The sequence below is a fragment of the Brachyistius frenatus genome, unplaced genomic scaffold (assembly GCF_029030835.1).
Source record: "Brachyistius frenatus isolate BFR_SWC_R1_liver_20210118 unplaced genomic scaffold, ASM2903083v1 Contig_46, whole genome shotgun sequence".
Classification (NCBI taxonomy): Eukaryota; Metazoa; Chordata; class Actinopteri; family Embiotocidae; genus Brachyistius; species Brachyistius frenatus.
In genome coordinates, this window is record NW_027210645.1 from 3011733 (window position 1) to 3036581 (window position 24849).

The window sequence follows — 24849 nt, forward strand, 5'->3', positions numbered from 1 at the left end:
TGTTACGGGACACACCGAGGCGATGTCTTCTTAAACGATTCATCATATTGAAAGTATTGCCGCTAGCATAAGCAACACGTGTTGCACATCGTTTGCACACAGCAGACCGAAACGATGCCGTCAGATGTTTCACCGGGTTATTGGTGCGAGGCTTTATTTTTCCTAATAGCTATTTGAATTTTGTTTCCTGTGCATGCCTCATGGCCTTTTTCAAACGAACCAAACAACAGACATGTCCTGAACCGCGACCAGCCAACCGAAGGGGTCGGATTTTTTTACTTGAACCGGTCCACCCCGAGCGAGCACCAAATATTTCAATAACCAGACCACACACTGAATAACAAACCATGAGAAACAGACTTTTTCACATCCCTTTTTTTTCATTACGACATCTCTTTTCTCTTGCATCTTTCCACAGGGAGGTCAGAGGTCAGGGTCAGTTAAGGAGCGGCAAACCCCAAGCTACTTCAGCCGAGCGGAAGCCTGCCAACCCATGGTGCTGGAGCCCAGGTCCTTCGTTTGAAACCCAGAGACAGTCTCTTTAACCACTGGGGCCTCCCTGCTGTCCCTGATGTTCGTAATGTTTGTCTTTGGCCTCAAATGAAAGCAGGAGTTGTGTTACAGCCGCAGTCGGTGCCAAAGCAAACCCATTTGTGCCCAGCGATGAAGAACGGGAACCGACCAAATAATTGTGAAAGCCGAAGGGAACATGACTGAACTGTATGGTGTAAGACTGCCACAACCTGCGTGGGAAATCCACATTTTCAGAATCCACCATTAATTACAGCGAAGACTACTGAAACAACTTGGGACCAGCAGCTACCAGAGCAGGTTTAAAGAATTTGAAGAGTCACTTTCAGAGACAGGTATTCCCCCAAAACCTGTTTCTAAAATCTGTTGAAGACGCAGCGTCATGTTATCAGTTCATGGTAGCATGCTAATGCTTTCCTGGTCACAAATCTATCTTATCAAAGGCACGCTGTCGTGTCACGTCTACACAGTTTTACTGGCTCATAATGTAATCTGTGTCTCTCTCTGAGAAAGACTGAAGCTTAGTGAAGAATGTTCAGATTCCAACTCTGCAGCTGGAGGGAGAGAGATCCTGTGATAAAGCCGTGCCAACGCAAATACAATACGACTATGTCTGCGGACCAACGCACGGCACGGCACGTCTGACAGTCCAGTCTGCATTGTTGTCTAAGCCGCTCTCAGACTGCGTAATTAAACAGACCTGCACATATCCATGCATGCATGTACCCCAATGAAACCTCTAGTAGAGTCTCGGTTAGTTCACGTATGACAATACACAACATAGCATGGCTGCAGCAAAAGCCCCTGTCGTAGACAGTCTGCCACTGGTCTTGCTGAAGTGATTTGATCAGTGATGGTTTCATTCAATCAGCCGTAGACCGGCCGCAGCTCATTTTAAGCATTAGAGTGCATTTAAGTACATAACGGCTCCACAGGCAACGGAGCCATGTTAATACTGGGGCTGGTTTCGTGCGATGTTTCAAACTTCAAACTTCATTAAAGTCTGGAGGCACGCCAACAGCTCTGAGAGGTTGGACTTACAGGCACAGCGCTGCTTTGAGCTGAATGCTAACATTAGCAGGTGCCAACATGTGGACGTTTACCATGTTAGCATGCTAAACAGCATGTACTGTGGACTTCGATAAATTTGTTGGTTGAAAAAAAAAATGCTTAATTTCTCCTGAAGAATTGTGAAATTAAATGCATTTTCTTCATGCATACCTGCATGACTTTGGTATGTTACAGAGTAAAACAAAGAAAGTGTGAAATAACATAAAAGTTGGCAAAAATGGCCTCAACAGAGTTGTTGGCATCTCCAGAAAAGATTATAAGTAATTGTACTATGGTGATATTTCAAACAAGCTGTTTTCTTTGATTAGTATCACACACGTCTTCAATCTTGTAAACAGTATTTCAGCCTATTCAAAATGAAGAAAAGTGGATACTCTGATGTTTGGTGTCATCATGTGCATCACACTGAACATGGACCAGAGAGCGAAGCAAAGCAGAGAGTTGTCAGAGAAGATCAGAAAGAAAATTATACACAAGCATGTTAAAAGTAAAGGCTGTAAGACAGCTTGATGTTCCTGTGACTACAGCTGCAAATATTATTAAGAAGTTTAGGGTCCATGGGGCTGCTTGCAGTGATTGTCTCTACAAGTTGTGCCACAAAATATTAGGTTAGATGTCCCATAATTTTTGTCATTGTCATTTTGATTTGTTTTACTATTTAAAATATTCTGTTGAATCAAAAATCAAAACCAAAACTGATTTTGGTTAAATATGAAATAAACAATAATGAAGATGGATTCATTCACATCTGTCTACTAACTAGCAAAAACCACAAAGAACAGCTGATTAAGAGGTGAATGCCATTAGTTTTGCAGGTATTTAGTCATAACCCAAAGTATTTATGGATTCACAATTCGTGCCAATCCATTTAAATAGTTGACATATTTTACTCTAAACTAAAAATGTGAACCATTTGGAGGCATAGTAACATCAAGAGATCATCAGAGTCAATAAAATGCACTCTCTGTGCCGCCATGCAGCTGAAATGGCTCTATGTTGCATTTTAATCATTTAAGTGTCATTGTCATAGTAATTAATCGTTAACTGTGATTATGGTGCAGAGGGTTTTTCACATTTTTAGTTTCCATGATCCCCGTCACCTCCAGTCCCTCGTTTATCAGCCTCTGAGCCACCTCCTCTGCTCCTTCGGCCAAAAACCTTTCTGTCTTTTGCTGACCACGATAAACATGCTGGAATGTTGGAGGTGATTTTTCCATGTGCTTTTTTACTCCTTCCTGCACGAGCTTTTATCGCCGTTCGCCCTGGAAAAATACTAACACCTTCCTGTTTTTGTGCCATTAAGCAATCTTAAAGAACGTCCGGCCTGCTGCGACCCGGTTAAATGCCAGGAAAAAAAAATGAAGTAAAGATGAAGTATAATGCTACCAGGCCACAAAAATCACAAACTGCGGCTAAAACAGTCTAAACACACAGATAACAACAACTATTGACTGATTATTGCTTCTTCAGAATACACAAAACGGTAGTTAAATGGACATAGCTGCAGACAAAGTGAAGATGATGAGGGAAAGAGACATGAAGCGACATTCAGTCAGCTCTCACACACTCAAACACGCACACAAAAGATCCTTTGTACAAACTGCAAACTTGCTCTCTGACTCCAGACCTTGTGAGATGATGTCAACAAATGCAAAAATAATGCTCTGCATCATCACATGTCTGTGTATGCGTGTGTTAACTGAATAATGACACGTGTGTGTGCATCTGTGTGTGTATTCATATGTGTGTGTGTGGGGGGGGGAGCGAGCTACAATCTAAAATAACTTTTATTGTTCAGGGTGGGCATCCTGAAAACATCTTTGAGAAGGATGGAACATTCCTGGGACAGGAGGCTCTACAGGGGGAAGGAAGGGCGCAAAGCTGTGACACACACACACACACACACACACACACACACACACACACACACACACACACACACACACACACACACACACAGGCGAGTGTGCGCTCACACTGACGCTAAGAGCCAGGGTTGAAGCGTGTGAACCGGAAATGGGCGCCTGTCTTGCCGGAGCCAGCAGACTGTTCAGAGAGATCCGACCTGCAGACTTTCCCAGCTCGGCCGCGGAAGTCTGCACTCTGTCTGCAGCATCCTGGAGACACTGCTCGAGTCCCTCCACAGCAAAACATGTCTGCATGTGTCGACATGTGATTGATAATGATGATTCCACAACACACACACACACACACACACACACACACACACGTGTGTCCAGATAACCCAGGGTGAGCTGTTGTGTAATGGAAGGAAAGGCTGTACGCAGCCAAAGAAAACACATGCTGCTCTGACCTCAACATAACAGGCCGGTCAGCTGGTTTCAAAACACACATACACACACATGCAGGAGACACACACACTCTGCTGTCATGATTGTGGTCCATAATATATCTCAACCTTAGTGGCACTAACTTGTGACACCTTCTTTTAAGTCACTAAATTACTAAAAACGTAATTAACAATTAAAATGTGCCAGGAAGTCGGTGACGCTGGTTTTCAGTCAGTAACCCTTTAATACATGACCACACCTGCCTCGTCCGATCAATGAGTGTGTATTAGGTGGACTTACGTGGTTGTCAGAGGTCTGTATGGGGCTCAGGACGGGGGATCCTGCCGGGCTGCAGAGCTCAGGGAAAGGGTTGGGGATGGCTGGCAGCGAGGCCGGACGCAGATGCTGCTCTTCCTGCAGGCACCTGCAGAGGGAGACACACACATGCATGAACAGAGGAAGAGTTACACATGGTTATCTTTTGGGTATGGAAATGTACAGCACACATCACGTTATTTTATTAAAACCCTGACCTTTGATCATGAAAACATTACTAGGGAGGTAATGTATTTGTGGTTAAAATGCTGTAAAGTTTACTTTATTGTATTTATTCACACAAATTAGCTAAAGCTATTAAAAGGCTCAAACAGTAATAATAATAATAATAATAATCTGGACATTTAAGGGTTTTGAGTGCAAATTTGTTGCAAATCAAGTTTGTCAGTGAAAATGTTTGAACTGAGAATAAAATTATTTGCATTGCAAACAAATTTGCTCTTATAGTTTTATTATGAAACTAGACTTTTTGGTTGCACATTAAATTCCTTTGTTTGGGAACCGAAACCTTTGCAAGTTGAGTTGGAAGTAGAAGACAAGACATACGTGGAGACAAGAGTTTCTATTGGTTGTCTGACTTAGAGTCAAACAGCATGGCTGCAGACACACACCTCGCTACCTACGACAGCAGAGGACTGTGTGTTGAACTGAGTAACAACACCCATCTCCACTGATATAACCACCAGCAAGTCAGAAAGATGAGTTTTGAGAAGTTTTTCTGAGTTGATCATGGACTTAAACGGAGGCAAGGAGACCAACGGCAAAAGCACAATCGCGGAGGATGCGGGGGAAGGAACACGTTGCAGTTCACAACATGGAGACAAAAAGTAAAGTAAAAAATATGTCGAGGAGAAACTTGAAAAAAACAATCAGATGCTTCTGAACAGAGAAAATGCAGAGTTGTACGGTGGGCGTTGCAGCAGCAGCAGAAAGAAGCAAAAAAGTCTGAAGGAGACCAACACAGAACTGAGGGTGTTCATCAGAATAGCAGAGAAAGTCAAGTCACAACCTTTAGATGTGTCTTAATGTTGACCTATTTATAACTCATAATAGCTATCAAATGCTGAGCTAATAAAAAAAAAGCTGCGTGATAATGCATCAAGTGTCCCGGTCTGTCAAAAGACTTTATTCTATTTCGATATGTTGATCTCTGAATGACTATCGTTGTTCAACGAGAAAGAAATATCTTTCACATGAGACACAGTATCAAACTGATATTGCTATATGTGGTAATACTACATTTGTGATATTACTCCACTGGTATATTTGCTTATACAGTACTGTTAGGTCAAATTAGGGTACTGAGGCAACTCTGTCAGCGACGGTTTTGTGTTCCCGTGCCGATCATGTTGGGCTGCAGCCCCGAGTCCATCTATTTGTCTTTTTCTGCTCGACGGTTTAGGAAACTGATGACCAATAACGTCACAAAATAATTAAAAACAAAACAACTGCAACACCAGAAATCTCTGTAATGCAACAAATCACATATTTCTGATGTATCTTACTGTCTTTTTTTCAAATTTTCCAACTGAATTTAGTTGAAGATGTGTAGTTCAATCAATGAGTGTACTTGTTATGTTGAATGGTTGAGAAGGGGGAAATGCGCTACAGGCAGCTGGAGACAGATTGCTTGCTGATGCACATAAACCAGAAAAGAAAAAAAAAATTCATTATCTTTCATGCATATTTCATATCTGGAGGCACAGAGCTTCCAGCTGTCTCTGTCTTCAATACAAACCAGAGAAATCAACATAGAGGTCCAGGTTTTGCGTTTACCTGACAGCCTGGATGTGCATGGGCTGAGAGTGTCGCAGCCTCTCCCTGGAGGGGGAGGAGGAGGGCGGGGGCGGGGTGTGACGACGGTGAGCCTGGCTGTGTCCCAGGTAGGCAGCTTGCAGGTGATGGTGCTGCTGGTGGTGGTGAGGAGCGTGCACGTGGCCATTGTTTAGCAGAAGCGCGGTGTCTGAGTACACGCTCTCCATGGAGGAGTTCATGTCATTCACCAGCTGCTCCAAGTCCACATCATCGTCTGTGGGGGCAGGTGGATGGGGGAGGGGGAGGGTAGGGGAAGGGAGGAGGTGAGTGAGAGGGAAAGTTGCAGGGCATTAAGTTGCTCAAGTCGATATTTGCTGCCATCTACAACCACCTGATGGTTATTAAAAAAAAATCATCCTTCATAAACTCGTATAACTGCAAATAATTAAATGAAATTAAGTGAATCAGTTGAGTTGAACTGTTGCAGTCAAGTATACACATGAATAAAACAAAGCTGCAGAAGAACCAGTATTTTCTCTCAAATCTTTCCAGTTGATATAAAAGACTTCAATAAAGACAAAAAAGAGAAACTATAAAGTCTGGTTCTGGAGATTAATACATTTGTAACAATGTTTGTTCTTGTTATTAATGCATTTAAACACAATTTGAGACTGACTTATTCATTAAGAAATCCCTGGTGAAGAGTTTAAAAGGTGACCAGACACTATTCTGTACTCGGGATGGGTCATGATGTATATTGGGTTAATCCCATCAAAAGGTGGCGGTTAAACCCCTGAAAGCTGTCTGTCAACATAAGGAGAAGAAGAGCACGTTGCTCCGGAGCTCTGCAGGTAAAACTATGTGAGATCGGACGCCACGGTGAGAACAGCAGAAATATGTAAAGACAACTACAGGTGTCAAAAACTTCTGTGTGGAACTCCTTTTAAACATAAATGAAGATGAGGTGGAATGTAAACTCTGTGGGTAGAGCCAACGGATCTTCAGTCTACCACAGTTATTCACAGTCAGAGTGAAACACGGAGCAGACGGTCCGTCTACTGATCAATAATCAATGGCAAGACAAAGTAAGTTTGATGTTGGAGTTGCAGCACAAACAAAGACTCGAATCTCATAGATGAAGCTAAACACATGCTTATCAGCTGTGTCCAAGCATCTTAGAGGTTGGATAGCATTTTTTGAGTCTCCCTTTCTCTCTATGCATGTGTCTTTTTGCTTGAAATTCTTATGTTCTGTACTTTGCTTTACTTTGAACAAACAGCTCGCCAACTTTTCCATGGTTCCTCCATAGCCGTAACTCAACATGATCAGCAGTAAAAAAAAAAAAATTAAAAAAATTTGCAGCAGCACATTGTGTCTCTGAGAGCGCAGCCGTGTGGTGAAGCTCCACTCTTCCTGTTGTTGGATTTGTCTTGGATTTTGTCCAGTGCCTGTGCAGTACACCGACTCACTGCCCTGCCAATGGGTCCGACTATGTGGAGGTTACCATTCGAGATGCTGCGATGTGTATCGGGCAGCGGAGGCTAGAACCAGAAGCCGCCCGCAGACCAAACAACTGGCCAAACCAAACCAGTGTGAAGGGCCTCCAGTTCTTCATGCTTATCTTTTAACTTGAACTGTTACTAATTAACTAAAGTCAGTCCAGGATGAAAAAACTGTGAGCTGCTTTGATGACCTGCTCTTCAGTTTCTTCATTCTGATCAGTAGATTTTCTTGCCCTTCAGGGACAAATGGAGATGAACTTGCAGACAGCCCTTATTACTTACAATTTTCCACGCTTACAGCAATGAACTTTCTAAATCTAAACTTCTTAACAAGCTCATTTGCACTGTCAGCTCATGGGAGAAACGTGTGCTAGCTGGATAGAAATCCCTCTAATTAAGTCAGTTTTACGTTAAGGGTAGAACACGCTCTGTTAAATGTCCTCACAAGTTCGGTCTCAACGGGTTTCTGTGTGTGTGTGTGTGTGTGTGTGTGTGTGTGTGTGTGTGTGTGTGTGTGTGTGTGTGTGTGTGTGTGTGTGTGTGTGTGTGTGTGTGTGTGTGTGTGTGTGTGTGTGTGTGTGTGTCTAAGGCCTTTGGTCCTCTGAAAGTCCCACCCCTTCACCACACACCAAATTCCTGACATTCCTGTTGGAAGAAATTACAGCACCCTGGAAACGTTAACCAGCCTGTTCATGGCACATGGTGGCCAAATGATCAGGACAAAGTAGGACATCATAACATGTACACACACAGAGGGGTGAGGCCAGGACACTATGTGCGCTATGCTGTGCTGATGAGCATGTGCATGTAATTACAAAGGAGACTGAAAAGAAAAACATTGCATTCTACAGCAACAGCATGTACACATACAGGCAGAGTGTACTGTACATGCTGAGAGCGGATGAGAAGCCGCTGTACCAAAAACAGAAGGAGTCGCTCATCTCACAGTTCACAAAGAGTTATGCATGATACGAATGACACTCATGACACTCATGACACTCATGACACTCATGACACACACGGACGCAGGGTGGACAGTCAGACATGGCTATTACATAAGGCTGTATATACTGTAGGCTCGCATGATCACAGTGCAGACATCTGTCATCACTCATTTTATTATTCACACTTTTGTTTTTTTCTATTGTAACATGTTAAAATATCTTCCACGAAATCAGCTTCTTAAATCTTGATGGTTGCAGATGGACAATAACTTTTACTTTTTTTTTTTTTTAAAGGCACAATTGGAGCAGTAAAACACAGGTGCAGGGAAGGTACTAAAAGCTGACAAGTGCTTTACAGCCATGTGAGCAGCGCGGGTCAGGGGGGAGAAATGTTGGTCTGTTGGTTGTTGCACCACTTTGGTCCAGAACTTAAAAATGTCAAAGACTACCAGATGGATTGCTGTAAAATTTTCAACAAGCTTTATTGTCTGTGAGCTTCAATGTTCCCTTTGATTTTACTACAGTAACGCCAATACTTTCTGAGTACACATCTACTCTACAGTAGATCCCATCGGCTTTTTTGTGCATACTTTGTGGTTTGTGCTAATTAGCAAATATTAGCCGACTGAAACACTTATATCTCGTAAATATCAGCACGTGTTAGCACTGTTGCTGTTAGGCTAACATTAGAATTTAGTTTAAATCACCTCGAAGAGTTTCAACCTTGACTGTCAACTCTTCACTTCTGCAGCACCTGAACATTCAAGAGCATTTTCTCCCCACACTAGAAGCAATGCCTCACGGTTCCTCGCGTCCGTCATCAATCAAGTTGCAGTTTAAAATCTATGACTGTCCAGACTCATATAAAATCTAAAGTGAAGACTGAGAAGGAATTTGGCCAATAAAACTAACTGACAGTAGACAATGCTTCAAATATGCACGCTGCTGCAAAGGAGCAAGGATACTTAACACACATCTTCAGCCCGACTGCACAGAAGAGCAACGCAAACAGCTCAGTTTCAAGGTGGACACGCAAGATTAGTGTCACAGATTCTGCATTTGACCAAATGTGAAATATTGTCACGATCTCCCCGTCTGTTTCTCATGATTGAATGACAGACAAAAATTGTTCTTCGCAGAACATTTGTCAAAGTGAACATTTGTGCCATATTTAAAGCGATTCACCAGAACTCCAAAGCTATTGTGTTCACAGACGTTCAGCCTTTCTGTGTGGAGTTTGCATGATCTCTCTGTGCCTATGTGCATTTTCTCCCACCGTCTAAAGACATGCATGTCAGGTTATTTGGTGAGTCTAAATTGGCTGTAGGTGTGAATGTGAGTGTGAGTGGTTGTCTTTCTTTCTGTTATGGACTGGGTGTGGGTACCCTGCCTTCATCCAAAGTCAGCTGAGATAGGCTCTACGGCCCCCTGGGACCCTGTTCAGGACAAAGTGGGTATAGATAATGGATGGATGGAAAAATAATTAGACAGACTTGAAGTCACAGTGACCTTTGACTACCAAAATCTAATCAGTTCATCCTCCAGTCCAAGTGAATGCTTGTGCCAAATCTTAAGAAATTCCCACAAGGTGGTCCTATATTATTCATTCATGAGTATGGGGTGGACAGCCTAAAAACATTAACGTCCAGCCACAGCTGTCGCTGGCCTGGAGGTGTAAAAGGTATTCTAGAACTGTGAAAATGGAAAATGTTATATCTGAGCATGTTAGCACATCACTGTGAATATACTAACATTAGCATTTAATTTAAATCACTTAGCTGCCAGCAAAAGTATGACTGTCGACTCTTTACTTCTGCAGAACCTGAACGTCCCATTTAATTATAATTTTCTCCCCAAAAATGACTTCAAGATCTTTTTTGGTTTAGTGCTGTTTGGGATGGCAACAGCTTCAGGTCAAGATGCTTGAACGGTAATCAAACCTCATGATGCAAAGGATGTAGTTAAGAAGCACTGGTTCAAGCCTCGTCGGTGTCCAGATAAAGAAAAGTAACTACACTTCAAACAAGAAGATCCTCCAGCATCTTACTTGTACGTTTAAAAGTTTTCGGTTTTGCTGCTCTTCACTGTTAAAGCTACTGCAAGTTGACATAAAATGTAGCTTTGTGCAGCTTTAGGAGCATAATGATGGTATCATTGGCATTCCTCTCCCTCCTCCTGCGGCTGGATTGGCCCAAACTCCACTGGCGGTTCCAGGAAGGGAAGCCAAAGGACATATAGAATTAAAATGTCGTCTCCCTCTCTTCTACAAACTTCTACGAATGTCTTACTGCAGCAGTCTGGTTAACACATGACGGCAGAACCTTCCATACAGCCAGTTCATTTCTACAGGAAATACACTGAATAACTGCTCTCCATCTCTGGTAGCCACAATCTGCAATCATCGACCTCTGACAGCCGTCTACAGGTCAGTAAAGAGAGCTGGATGTTCAGGCTTTCAAAGGCAAAGTGCAACTAAGTTCTTTAATGTCCTCTTAAAATACAGACGTTAAATTTCACTTTTTGCATCAGTGCTCCATCTTTTTGTCGTAAAGGTAAACAGTCCCGCAGCTGCTGCTTTACATATCCATCGAATTTGTGTTGTCAGTGCATTCACACTTTGAATATTGGGAAGCACACGCCTTCTTTATGGCCACTAAAGTGAAAGTGAAACTAATGAGCGAGATCCGAATGACCACGTGTAAATGTGAGGGTGTGTAAAGAAATAGAGTAATCCTTCTCTCTCTTTATGATCATTACTGAGATAGAAGTTCCTGAACTTTTAAGCCTCCAGCTGAAACCAGAGGTGTGTGCTTCTTACTCTGTTGAAGTGAAGCAGGACGACTCTGGAGGAGAGCTAATAAAACAAATAAACCAAAACATGAAACCTGGTGCAGTGTAATGTCTAGCTAACATGTAGACAACAACACGGTATGGATGAATACATGTCTTTAGATTATTAAAAAGACAGGCCTCGTATAAATGAAGGGCATGTAACCCAAGCTAGCTGTGATCTAAATATACAACACATCCATCGCTGAGGCTGATGTAGGGTTTCTCTGCCATCGAACGCCAGAATGAAACTGTAGCTGAGTGACTTTGACTCCGGCCTTTTCACTGAAGTCATCTTTTGTCCTACAAAACACATTATCAGGGAAACCTCAGCTGGTTGTCGGTGATTGATGGATACACCGAAAAGTGAATAAATCACCTTGTAAGCAGTGGAGACATTTTACAGACCGCTGCTTGGAACTACGTGATGGTCTTTTTAGCACAGGGAAGTCAGATGAGTCCAGCTGAGAGGCTTCATTCCCTCGCAGAGACATAATCATAATATTCTGTATAACTCGTCTGCTCTACATTGAATTTAAACTACTCAGTCAAAGGTGTTTTTTTTGTCCAAATAGCTCCTATAACTGTTCTCTTGTATACAAATGGATTTGACCTTTTGTTGCATAATAGGAGAACAGACTGTTGTTATTACATTGTATCAGCATAGTTTAGTACTTAAATAAGTGTAAACAAACTTAAAGTACACTGACATTTGCAATAAAGTACATTTTAAAGTCAGTGGTGATTGTGATAGTATCATAAACTTGTGGTTAACTTCAGTGAGGATTGTAATTTACTATTCCTCTTCAACTTGCCTCATCAACTTGTTCTTCAGTTAGTGCTTCTCCATTTCCTACAATTATGTTTTACAGCTACCACCAAGTGGACATAAAACTGCTGCAATCAGTTCATTTTTATGTGTAGATGAGAAGAAGACCATATCAGTGCAAGAGGTTTCAATTCAGTAAAAGGCAAGTCAAGCAATGCATTTTGGTGGAACAATTAGTCTGTTTGCCACTTTAAGTTAGCCTGGTGTTACCAGACCTAAAATCACTGCATGAATGTATAGGTGTGGGTACGCTCCGCAGGAAATTGTTTGCAGCCATTGCATCCTATTGGACGTAAACCTACATATGAGAAATAAATACTTGACTTCAACATCATTGCACTGAACCACCGACACAGTTCACTGATTGGTCCTTTCTTCAGGGTGGCTGAGCAAATGTTAATGCAAACAGGCTGTCTAGCAGAAGAAGAAGAAAACTGAAACTGTGAGCAATAATCTAGTGTGGCAAGGCTACTTCAGTGATGCACTTTTCTCAAAAGTATTTCCATGAATTATACTCCTATAATTAAGTTCTAAAGTTAATTATAACTTTAGAACTTCATTCACATGAACTGACAAACCCAACCTGATCATTAATCCTGAAGTTTTACATCACCTAACAGCCTAATATCACACCAAAGCATGTAATACACCCGTCAGTCCACTAAAGAATACAGTGTTAGTGTCACGTTTTACTTTGACCGGGCGCGAATAGTTCACGCATGCATGACCAGGGTCAAAGCAAAGACATCACATGAAAAAGTACAAAGAGCGATAAAGTCCAACTAGAGAAGAGGTTTGGGTGGAAGAATGGGGCAAAAGCAGGACTTTCACTCAGAAGACTGCAGATAGAGTCCCTCAGAAAGCAAAACTCAACGTGGATTTCTTTGAAGTGACGTAAGTGACGTGCATAACCTAATGTATTTAACTTGCATAACATACGTTAAGACATTTTATGTACGTAAAATTACCTATTTTAACCCAAACCATGATCTTTTGACCAAATCTAAGCAATGTTACTTTTCCTGCATATAGCGAGGCAAAACATGACACTGACATGGTATCCAGTGGACTGATGTGTGGTATGATATTGGGTTGCACGTAAACACCATACAGTATTCGATTGCAGCAGCAGTTAAAATACCACAACTTGTCAATTCAGCTTCACTAGTTGTCTGTGGGAACAAGGAAATACACAAACAAACAAACTACAAATGCCAGGAGCTGGTATTTACAGTATATGTGCTGTGTGCTTGTAGAAATCCTCTGATCACTGGTGTCGCTGCCTGTATTACAGCATGAACCTGCAAACCTTTTCCTATCTCCACCCCTGCCCCACAGATCTATGGCCTAGTTACTATAAACCCCCCTCCTCTGTCCTGCAGCGGTTGACCTACAGCCCTATATAAACACCTCATCCACTATCCCCATTCACTTGAAGCCATATTTAAAACACTGTCACATGAACATCACACATCAGCAGAGCAGACAATCCAATACACCAACAAGCCAAAGGAGAAAAAAAGAAAAAGAAAGAAAGCTGCTCTCAGGTTGGCCTCTTTCAAAGAAGGACTCCCAAGATTTTTATGCAGTTTAAAACTTGTCAATAACCTTTCCATCTAGAGAACAGAACATGCAGTGATGGAGGGAGACAATGTCCTAGATGGAAATAAAGATAGTGAGGGAGAGGTGTGGGAGGGGGGGGGGGGTTTCTAGGAAGACAGGAAGGGTGTTAAGTAGGCCTGAAAACAGGTTTTGGCTGTCGAGAGGTCCCACAAGGAAAAGTATGAAAAATTATGGACAGAATTGGTTCATTAATCTGTCACACCATGAAGAATAGATGAAGAGATGGAGGGTTAACGACCATATTTTGTATGATTTAAAATCCTAAATAAAGAGTGATGGAGAGGAGTTACCATGGTGATGTGGCAAATTCTGATTGGCTGAGCGTTGAAAGTCAGGAACAATCAGCTCATCGGGCCTGCGAGAGGAAGCGCGGTCCATCCTTTCCTGTCAATAAAAAAAAAACATAAAAAAGGAGGATTTAAAAAAAATAAAGACAAAAACCATATGGTGAAAAAAAACATGCAGTGCCTTTAAGATGCTGGATATTTAAGTGAAGGGTAGGAAAACGTGTTATTTTCAGAGTTCAGATGGTCAGACAGTGGGTGGGTTCCTTCCTCTGCTCTCGAGTAATATCTGGTCAGATGTTCAGAGACAAATGACACTTTCGCCCCGGGGCACGGTAACTTTATAACCCCTCTCACCCCCTGACCTTTGACTTTCACTTTCTCTAGTTGTCTTTCTCTCCGTCTCAGACACCTACAATCCGTTTTAAATTCTCACAAGTAAAACTCACATCCATCAGTCATTTATGAATCTTCTTTTATTTTTATTTTTTAAAGTATATCAATCACAAAAACACACTGTCCCCACCACACTTGTACAATCTCACACTTCTGGAGATGCACGCGCACACTGCCAAGTTCCTCACACATTGTCTAATTTGAAGCAGCCTTGAGGCAAGAAGACTGCAGAGGAGATAGGGAGGGGGAAAAAGCCTTAACAAATTTTCAATCTTCCCTTTTCCAAGAAAAAGAAGAACATGGAAGCGTTGCTTCTAGGAACTGCTCGTGGCCAGAGGTCCTGTCGTGCAGATACGCACATACACACACACTCGCAGCTCCCTCTTGGTGCTTCGAAAACATCCATAAATGCCCAGAGTAAGATTTATAGCTCTGAGAAGCAGCAGCCAAAAGCTTTCCAAGGAAGGCAACTTGGCTGCAGGGCCTGTAGGCTGACGGAGAAAGTCTACAGGCTTCAGCTAGTGCTGCGGTAAAACGGCTAAACGCTCTCTGATATACACCCTACCATGATCATCATGTGGGAAACATGCAGGTTGACATGCAAAGGCTCAATCAGCCCAGGGAACCTCACATTTACTTATTTAATACTTCCAGACCTACTTGCAGGTCGATCTTTAAATGGTTTAAAAGCTGTTGAAGACCCCAAAGTCTCTTCAAGGAACTTCAACATTTTTACATTCATTTGCTTTCCAGAAATTTTCAGCCAGCAGGCAGTTAGCTTAGTTTAGCATAAAGACAGTTACAGCTAACCAGGCTCCATGTTTTTACAATTAAGTATATCCATAGATTAAACTAACAAAAAGAAAGCTCTAAAGTGTTCATCATTGTGCTTCAGATTGACTGGGAGTCAGGTGTGTACTGCTGTTTGTTGAAGGGAGTATACCTGTGACACTGTTACGTTGTGGCTCTTTTCTAAGGTTATGTAACCACTGTTGATGTAGTCGAGACATTTTAATAATTTTAATATAATAAAGTCAACAATGTAATCATGTTATATTTAACCATTGTCCTGGATTATGCAACTAAAGTGTTATTGTGTGATTTTAGTCACAACACATCCTGTGGCAGTGTTCCCCCAGTTTTCACTGTTTGTGCCAAGTTAAGCTCACTGCTTGTCATAAGCTCATTTTAGACATGAGTGTGGTATCAGTCTTCTCATCCAACTCAACAAGAAAGCAAATTAGAACATTTACCAAAATGTCTGTTCCTTTGAGGCATCAGAAACCAGTCTGTATAATGGCAATGTGGATAAAATGATGCCAATACATACTTGTATTAAATTAAGTGCTGCAGCCATAAAATTACAACATCTTGATACTTAGTGTAAAAGTGTAAGAATCATACAGCTACAATGAAAAGTAGGGAAAAGCACACAGAGAATATGAATGTGGATGTTTTCTAAACTTTGTGATTGACTGACAAAATCAAGAGTATAGAGATTCAATTATAAAAAATCATGAGATCTCTGTTAACACTGATCATTCTTCTCTCAGCGTTGTTTTGGGATTTCCTTTTCCAGAGCACAAGAGCTCATTGTGTAAACTGTGTGGAGTTGGAGGCAGGACAGTGTCCTACATCTACCACGGTTATCAGTAGTATCAATGTTAATATATAGCTACAAGTAAAAGAGTCAACTTCAATGGATACATTCCCCATAAAAACCTCACCATGAACTCTGAGGCACTTTCTCTGACCCTACAGTTTGGGAGATAGTGAACTGATGACTCAGCAGTCAGCTCGCTGGTGAAGTGACAAAATAAAGCAGATGGGAAAGACATGACTGTGTTTCTTAAAAGATTTCTGAAATCATTTTCCAGATGTGGATTGTCTACACAGCATTCTTGATATGACTAGTCTTAGGGGTGTAAGCAGTACCGTCCATGAAGGGATGCTTTCTTCTTGTAGTTTTATGGCTTTGAGTCAGTCCTCCAGTCTTGTGTTTTTTTAGTTTCACAACAGCTTCAATCAACAAATCTTGTTTATACTTCTGCTTTGAGCATTTTCAGTTTTGTTATTTTTGGTGTTTTTGTAAGGGGGGTTGCATGCATGAGTCAGAAAGGTCACTAATATATGAACACTGGGTCAATATATATAATTAGGTCAATGTATCTCCATTAGGCAATAAGATGATAAAAATTACATTCTTCCATTGTTTTTGTAAAGGTAAGGTTCTTCCAGACTGACTCCACCAGACTATTGTTCACAACTTCAGTTTGTGCTGTGATTACAGTCTGGAAACCCTGTTTTTAATGGAGTTGCAGAAGTTTTAGAGTATCATATGGTGGACAAGGCTGATTGGTTAAAAGCTGCTCCAATAGTTTCCAAATTAACCTGAGGTCAACACTCAGTAGGATCCAAAGGCTGGAAACAGACTGTAAATAAAAGTAGACGCTTCCGGGTCTGAAAAATGAGGCTGAAGCGGAAGTGCCTTAAGCTGCAAAACCCCCGCATGCTGCTCGAGGTCGTCTCCAAAAAGCCTCCAGCTCCATAAACTCCCGTTCAACTAGTCTCCTAAAATCCTCAGTCAATAAAATTTCTCCACGAGTTATCTCAGTTTTGCTAGCTAAATTCCCTGTTTCTTATTGGTACCGCTGGGTTTCCAATCAGATCAAGTGAGATCCCCGTTCACCCCCCCCCCCCCCCCAGTTTGTCCAAATATGGTCAATACTGGCTCCAAACCGCTCCGAACAAGCAAGATGGCGACGGCCATAATCCGAACTCGACGCTTCTTAACGGATGTTCACAAACCAACAGGTGACGTCACTGTTGGTTGCTATTTGGCTGGAAATGATTTCCAAAGGAGCGTATCCAGACCCACATATTCACACAGTGAAAACACAAATTAAAATTTACAGATAAATCTTTAAAACGAGGTTCTTTTTGTGCCATTTTAAATATAAATATTCAATAAACCTATCAAGCTTGTAAATGGTTATTTGGCTTACCTAAATAGGTCAAATGTTAATGAGGTTCATTAGAGTACAAATCTTCTACATGGTGTGCAATAAAGTACTTGTTAAACGTGAGCAAGACTGAGACTCTACAGATGTGCTATCACACTTTAAGCTCATTGCTACCATCAGCATGCTGACATGTTCACAAGAAAAATGTTAACATGCTGATGCTGAGCAGGTGTGATGTTTACCATGTTCAACATTTTAGTTTAGTCAGTCTGTTTGCTAACATTTGCTGAATAGTTTTTGGTTTAGGCCCCCTGAGGTTAACAGGAATGTAGTTTCCAAGTTGCTGGTCATGAACATAGTGCTGCACGAACTGCAATTTTGATCTGTTGATGGCACCTGGTGAAACGTCACAAGATAATTCACTATGCATGAGCCATGAATGTCACCAACATCTTTTATCCATCCAATAGTTGGAGACATTTTAGTGAATGCAAAAAATGTCAACTTGCTGGTAGAACTATATTAAAAATCAGTGACCCTATCTTTAACCTCTGGGGAACACCAACTTCTCAATAAAATTGTACTGCAATATGTCCAATAGCCGTTGAGATTTTTCTTCGGGGGAAAAAGTGGTGGAGCAATATAACCATCCATAGGACATTAATATGGCTGAGATCACTAAAAGCTGAGTATCATAGGTTGCTTTATATGATTGTTAACAAAACTTCTTTTTCAATGTGACACCATCCTAACCAGAGAATACTGGTCTACTGATATGGGGTTTTAATATCTTTAGCAAAATATCCCGACTCAGCTTTATTGGACATACTTTTAGGATAGAATAATTTGGCATATTAAAAACAGTCTGAACATATTTTACACAGTGTCATGTCTTATAAACCTCAACACGTCAATGAAAAAGTGCAGTGATGCCGGCTTCGAACGATGTTGTCTCTTACAGCTTGTACCTTTCCACCACAAGGCTTCAGGCAGCTTTTATTCTCTGTTCTGCCACAATGATGTGACGATTTCCAGAATTCACCTGCTCCAAAAGCAAGTGTTTCTTGTCGTTTTCTTGGATTCAAGAGAGTTGTTTCTAGTCCTGAATTTTAGAGTTGTGCTGGTATTGTTCAATCAGATGTCATGGTCTTCGGAGTCAGCAGAAGTTGTAGTGGAAATCTTAGGCCTGGAGTTTCAATCAGCTTGACATATTAGGGTTGCCGTTGCAGAGGCATGCTGTAACTACTCTTGACATCTCTTTCATTATTAGCAAACTTCTGTCCTTTCACTCTGTAGCCCAAAGCACGAAGATCTAGACATTTCAAATTACTTTCAGAGCATCAAAGGCTATGCTTCCTCGAAAGCACCAACACGACTGAGCATGCTCATTTACACCACTGCAGACACAAACCTCTGAGAATATAAAGACAGAGGGAACTACAATCTATGTTTTCATATAGAACAAATATGTTCAGGAACAAAGGGTTCAAAGACCGACATTGAGGAGGAGAAGCTGCTAAACGCTTTATACTTTCCGCTATTCTGACCAATTAAAGTCAGAGCTCAGCTGAGCTTTGACTCGGTGGACTGTAGTTTCTTAGTGCTGTGCAGTGTGTGTGCACATTTACAAATGCATACTCATACTTAAGGAGATGGACGGGAAGGGAGAGAGAGGGAAAGCGAGAGTTGCTGGCTGCTTCATCGGAGACATCTCTGGCACAGGTCCAAAGTTCTCACTTAGATAGATAGATACACACACACACACACACACACACACACACACACACACACACACACACACACACACACACACACACACACACACACACACACACACACACACACACACACACACACACACACACACACACACACACACACACACACACTTCGGAGACATGCTTGGAACCCTGCCCAGATTCCCAAACATACCCAACGTTATGTATAGTGTTATGTAAGAGCAGAGAAAAAAAGGGCTCATTTGCTCCTTATCTATACACACTAAATCTTCAGTCAGTGCCTACCGAGAGACTTCATGGTGTGTGTGTGTGTGTGTGTGTGTGTGTGTGTGTGTGTGTGTGTGTGTGTGTGTGTGTGTGTGTGTGTGTGTGTGTGTGTGTGTGTGTGTGTGTGTGCCATGCTGTGTCATGTCAGCTGGCAAGCTTTACATAAGAAACACACATACACACACAGTAATGTTGTAACCCACTTCTCTCGGTCTAACTATCAAACTGTTTTTATCCGCTAGATGCAGGGTGGAGGAATGTTGTTTTCTATGGGGATTCAATTCGCTTATTCACTGCAGTCTTACTGGTGCAAAACCCTTTCCTGGAAGCTAACGTAAACCAATCCAACTTAATGTCAGCTCAACAGGGGCTCAGCGGTCCCACAGTTTGGGTTAGCAGGGAGATGCATTTTTGTACCTCGGCTAAGACGAATAAGGCAGCTGAGACTACGTCACCTCCATCGTCCCACCGGTCCAAGTAAGACATCATACCATCAATCCCATGCTTTCAGGCCACTCACACAACAAAGTCCACAGCTTGTTATTGTTGTTTGTTTAGCGCTCTATTTATAGACCTCCTCAATGCTCTTTAGCCAAATTCTTTAGGTTACCGGAGGGTTGGAGAGGAGAAAATCCAAGCTGAGGAACAAAGGGCTCATTCTGCAGGAGTTGGACAGTGGAAGTTGGTCTGTTGTGTTGTAGAGACGCCATATTTCACCTAACTAGGACGGGAGTCACTGTGAAGCAAGTGGACTCACAGAGCCGCTGTACACATGTTGATACACAGGGGCAGGTTTGAATAACTATACTTGTGAGGACTGTCCACTGACTACAGTCGTTTTCTCGCCCATAACCGTATGTAAACTCTTACGGAGTCTAAGAATAATACCAAACTTAAAGCTGTACTAATTTTCACCTCTTTATTTTAACAATAAATTGTGATGTGCACCCTAAATCAAGTAACTCAGTAACAAACACACAGACATTTATCCAGAAACTCTGCAGCTCACTCTGGACCATTTGAAACTATGCCTACATCAATGGATAGAAGAAGTCGCACCATTCGGCCAACCAACCGAGACTCTACAGATGTGCTATCACATTGGGCACAGAGGTGCTTTAAGCTCAAAGTTACCATCAGCATGCCGACATGTTCACAAGAACATTTATATGTGTATGCTAGCTCACAACTGGCAAAGCTACATGAAACGGAGCCATCTTTAAAGTTATGAGTTACACCTGAGGTTTTCCAGCTGCGACGATAACCAAAGTCTGAAGCCCGACATGAGCGTTTATGTCATAAGCGACCGTGCATCACCTTGAAGCACACATACAGTAGATTGCATATTTACCTGGTAGTTTGAGTGACGTAAGAAGTAGTCAGGGCATCCCGCTAAGGCCATGATGTTCCCTCAGAGTTCCCTCCACAGGGAATGACCCTCCGGTCTCACCAGCAGCCTGCACATGAGGCAAGGACACAACACCGGAAACAGAAGGAATGAAAAAAAAAAAAAAAAAAAAAAAAGCATCTAAATCACAGGGAAATAACACAAACTTCAAAACTGAACAGAACAATTACAAAAGAAGAGAATGAGGAAAGAAGAAAAAAAAAAAAAAAAAAACCCTGCACCCTGCTCTCACCTTGAGAGAAAACAAAGCCTGCATGTGCGAATGAATGTGCATGCATGGATGGATGGATGAACATGTGCACACTGAACCCAGTGTAAACACAGTCATACACACACACAAGTTGGTTCCCAAACAAAGCCTGGGGCTTAAGACTAAATAAGAAACCCTCTCCAAGCTAGTAACACATGACCACTCACCACCTGCAGACTGAAGGGAGGAGGAGGAGGAGGGGGGGTTTCTGAAGCAACTTGAAACAGGAATCGGCTATCTTGACTGCATTATCTGCTGTGAGTAAGCAGCAGGAAGTTGTGCATACGTGTGTGTTTGGAAAGAGGGCTCAAGCACTGCAACAAATATCCATCTCGAGCTATTCGGCATTAAGTCTCCTGTTTATTTTTTCTGTGTTAAGAAACGGCTCTCCTACTCGCAGCTACACCCCAGAACTCATTTCAGTCGTGTAATATAGAGATAAATGGGCTCCTTGGCTCCTACATAATGTCTTTTGGAATCACTCTCCCACTCGACTTGTTTTTCATTGCTTTCCTCGAAAGTCTCATCCAACCTCGCCTGTTGCTGGAAATCCCAGATCACCGCCAACATCTACTCGACTGCTCCCTTTAAGAGCTCCTAACTGCTTCATGGAAAGCTGAAATAACATTTTAAAGTTGTGCAGCTCATAAACTGAGTTCAAGAAAAATGACTTTAATGCATCGCACATATAAATTTCAGGGACGTGCTGCGAATGAACCTCCACATACACCGGACCCTAAAACTGCCTCAACTAAAGCTCCTCTCCCTCTTTGACTCTGCTGATTCCTCCTCACTGTCTCTCCCATTGTACAGGTCATTATATAACAGATATCAGATGGTTCAAACAATATCTCCTCCTCCCCTTCCTCCTCCTCCTCCTGCTTCTGCTTCTCCTCCTCCTCCTCCGCCTCTCTTTTCACCCCACTAATTACTGTTTCCACTGGGACTCTGCTATCTTTAGGTCGCTGTGCTGACAGAGAATGCGTGTCTAAATGTGTGTGCACAGTTGGACACACATTGAAAAGACACCCTCTCTCTCCACTGCTGATAATTGCACGCCTTTTTTTTCTTTTTTTTTAATGGCACCCTGTTTTGTATCTCACATGTTCTTGCATGGCTGTTCACACCAATCAAAAGTACTGGCCAAAAGGGCAAGCGCTGCTGATTGTACGTGCAGCTAATAAGGCTGAGAGCAAAGCCAAAGCTCCGAGTGCTTGACATTTACTGACATTTGTGGATCCTCCTGCAGAGAAAGGGAATAATTCAGCTTTGCTGGTCATACGGGGAGATCTAGAGAATTAAATGAGGGCGGGGACGACTTAATAATGCCACACGTGTGAGTGTGTGTTTGTCCGAGTAGCACGCCCACACCAACATGTTTCCAAGTGGACTTACAGCTTGGTTTTCAATCATGACTCTATGCTCTCACCAGCACACATTAGTGAAACTCAGCCTCTTATACTCCTCAATGTTACCTGATCCTCAACGGACCTGAAGTCTTCTTTATGCACCAGGAAGGAAGGAGGAAGTTTAGCAGCCTACAGAGATTAGCCTACATTAAGTCACAGCTAATGGAGCTTTATGACACACCATCAAAACACACACACACACACACACACACACACACACACACACACACACACACACACACACACACACACACACACACACACACACACACAGCTTATCCTCCTTGATGCAGAAGCTCCTTTATGTGCTGTGGGTTCAGATAACTCTCCTTTTTTTTTTTTTCCTGAGTTAAAGTTGGAATTAGCAGAAGAAGCCAAAGCACACTTGCAGTGAGGAGATGAAACAGTCTCTGCAGCAGCTTTCTGACACTGATGGAGCATCTAGACTGACTGGTGTGCTGCAGGAGTTTTGTCAACTGTTGGCTTCAAGGGCAGAAACCCTCTTTCACCATCACCGCTTCAAGTGTGAGTGCAGTTGTGTAGGTTTAGGAAATGGTGGTTTTCATAAAGCAAACAATGTCTTCCACAGATGCATGATCCGTTCCTTCACAGGACAATTTCTTCTTCAGCTGTTAGTTTGACACTCTTAAAGATGTGCACAGCGACCTTGTATCTCCCAGCACAGCTGAAAATGTGAGGACAATCTTATTTCCAACAATAAAATCGTTGGTAAAACAAGTTTAAAAGGGCGTCTCTGAGGCTCTATGCATGTCCAATAAGCGTGTACAGGCAGAAAGGTTGTTCAACAATACGCGGTCCAAAGAGATATTAGTTCCCAAACAAATATACAAAGTGCTTACGGTAATGAAAGACCAGGACGCAGCTCGAGAATCGTGTGCAGGACGCACGGACGGATCAGCACCCGGCGCGCTTCGACTATCCTCGTCTGGATCTCCACTCAAACTACTCCACCCCCTTCACAACTCTGTCCGCTGCTCTGTTGTCTTCACCTTGTCTCCCCCACCCCACCCACCCCCACCCTCCGGCACCACCAAGTGTTTTCCTTGCACACGTACACACATACACACTCACACACGTAAACGCACACTCGCGCTCGCACGCATACAGCCGCTCTCACCCTGCACTTTTCGACCAGCTGACTCTCTTTGCTCTCTCCACATGCACGCACACGCGCACACACGGGAGTGCGTTCTCTCTCTCTCTCTCTCCCTCTCTCTCTCTCTCTCTGAAGAAAACCTCCTCTCTCCCCGCCCCGCCCTGTTCACAACAGCACACTGCAAAAAACAAACCTCTTTTTTCCTACAGGCTGTTGGTCAGTGTCCAAATCCAACATGCTGCAAAACAACTGAGAGAATGAGAGTTTTAATAAAGAGTTTTACACCAACTTTTTTTTTTCTTTTTTTCTTCTTTTTAAAGAGCCTTAACAATCCAGGGCTATAAGAGTGGAGGTTGACAACTTTTTGCAGTGTGTCCCAAACCTGATTTCATCCCTCCGAGCAGAAGGAAGCCTCCAGCTGAAGTGACACAGTCATTAGTGTCAAACCATCCATCTGGTGTCACTACTGCAGGTTTATCATATGTACCTGCTGTATAGCCTGCAGGATATTTTCCTTTGTGGCAAATCTAATCACGAATTTATACCAGAACACCAAACAACAACAACAATCAGCACCTAAAGGCACATTAGAGCTCAAACTTTACATTTAAAAATAAAAAATAATGATAAGGTCACAGTCTCACTATTGAGGACCATAAACAGACAGCAACTCCTAATGAGATTTGATAAAATAGTACACCACATGCAGATTACAACAAGTACACTGTGAACCCACTTTTTGGGACAACATACATACAGTGTTTTATTTTAACAGGGGCTGAAGACAAACATTTTGAACACTGCTGATAAGAGACCCCCTTACCAAGCAGACAACAAATAATGACATCTTAAGAGACAAATATTAACTGAAACCTTCTCACCCATACTGTTTGCAAATTTCTTTAAATATGTATGTTTCTTAAAAGCCTTCTTGACACTGCCAAGAGTAAAATTTAATAACTAATTTCAAGTCTCTAACGCCAAATATTGCTCACAGCTTCAGTTCAGTTCTTCACTTAATTATCGTCTGGAAACGCGGCTCGCATTAATGTCCCCTCAGCCTGTCTGAAGGGCGGACCAATAAGTGAGCAGTGTCAGTGGGTAAGTACAAGATGACGTTGAAGAAAAGACATTTTTTTAGTTGCAGCAGTCAAGACTTGGCACACACTGATTGGTTAAAGCTGCTCCAATTGTTTCAAAATGAACCTGAGGGCAACACCCAGTAGGATGCAACGACTACAAACAATTCCCTAAAAAGCGCATCAAGACCTATACATTGAATTAGGCTAGCACCCACATGCCCAT

At 42.2% G+C, this 24849-nt stretch overlaps 1 protein-coding gene across 1 annotated transcript in view; it reads right to left on the bottom strand.

The window, feature by feature from the left end:
- Positions 1-23374, bottom strand: part of LOC138623764 (growth factor receptor-bound protein 10-like) — a 45395-nt gene extending 22021 nt beyond the window's left edge. Inside the window, exons 1-5 of the mRNA XM_069703450.1 lie at positions 23288-23374; positions 20712-20817; positions 14002-14095; positions 6006-6258; positions 4194-4317 (exon numbers count right to left, since the gene is read on the bottom strand). Coding sequence (XP_069559551.1) covers positions 4194-4317; positions 6006-6258; positions 14002-14095; positions 20712-20762 — 522 coding nt within the window. The 5' untranslated portion in view covers positions 20763-20817; positions 23288-23374. The remainder of the gene's footprint in view (positions 1-4193; positions 4318-6005; positions 6259-14001; positions 14096-20711; positions 20818-23287) is intronic.
- Between the last annotated feature and the right edge of the window lie 1475 nt (positions 23375-24849).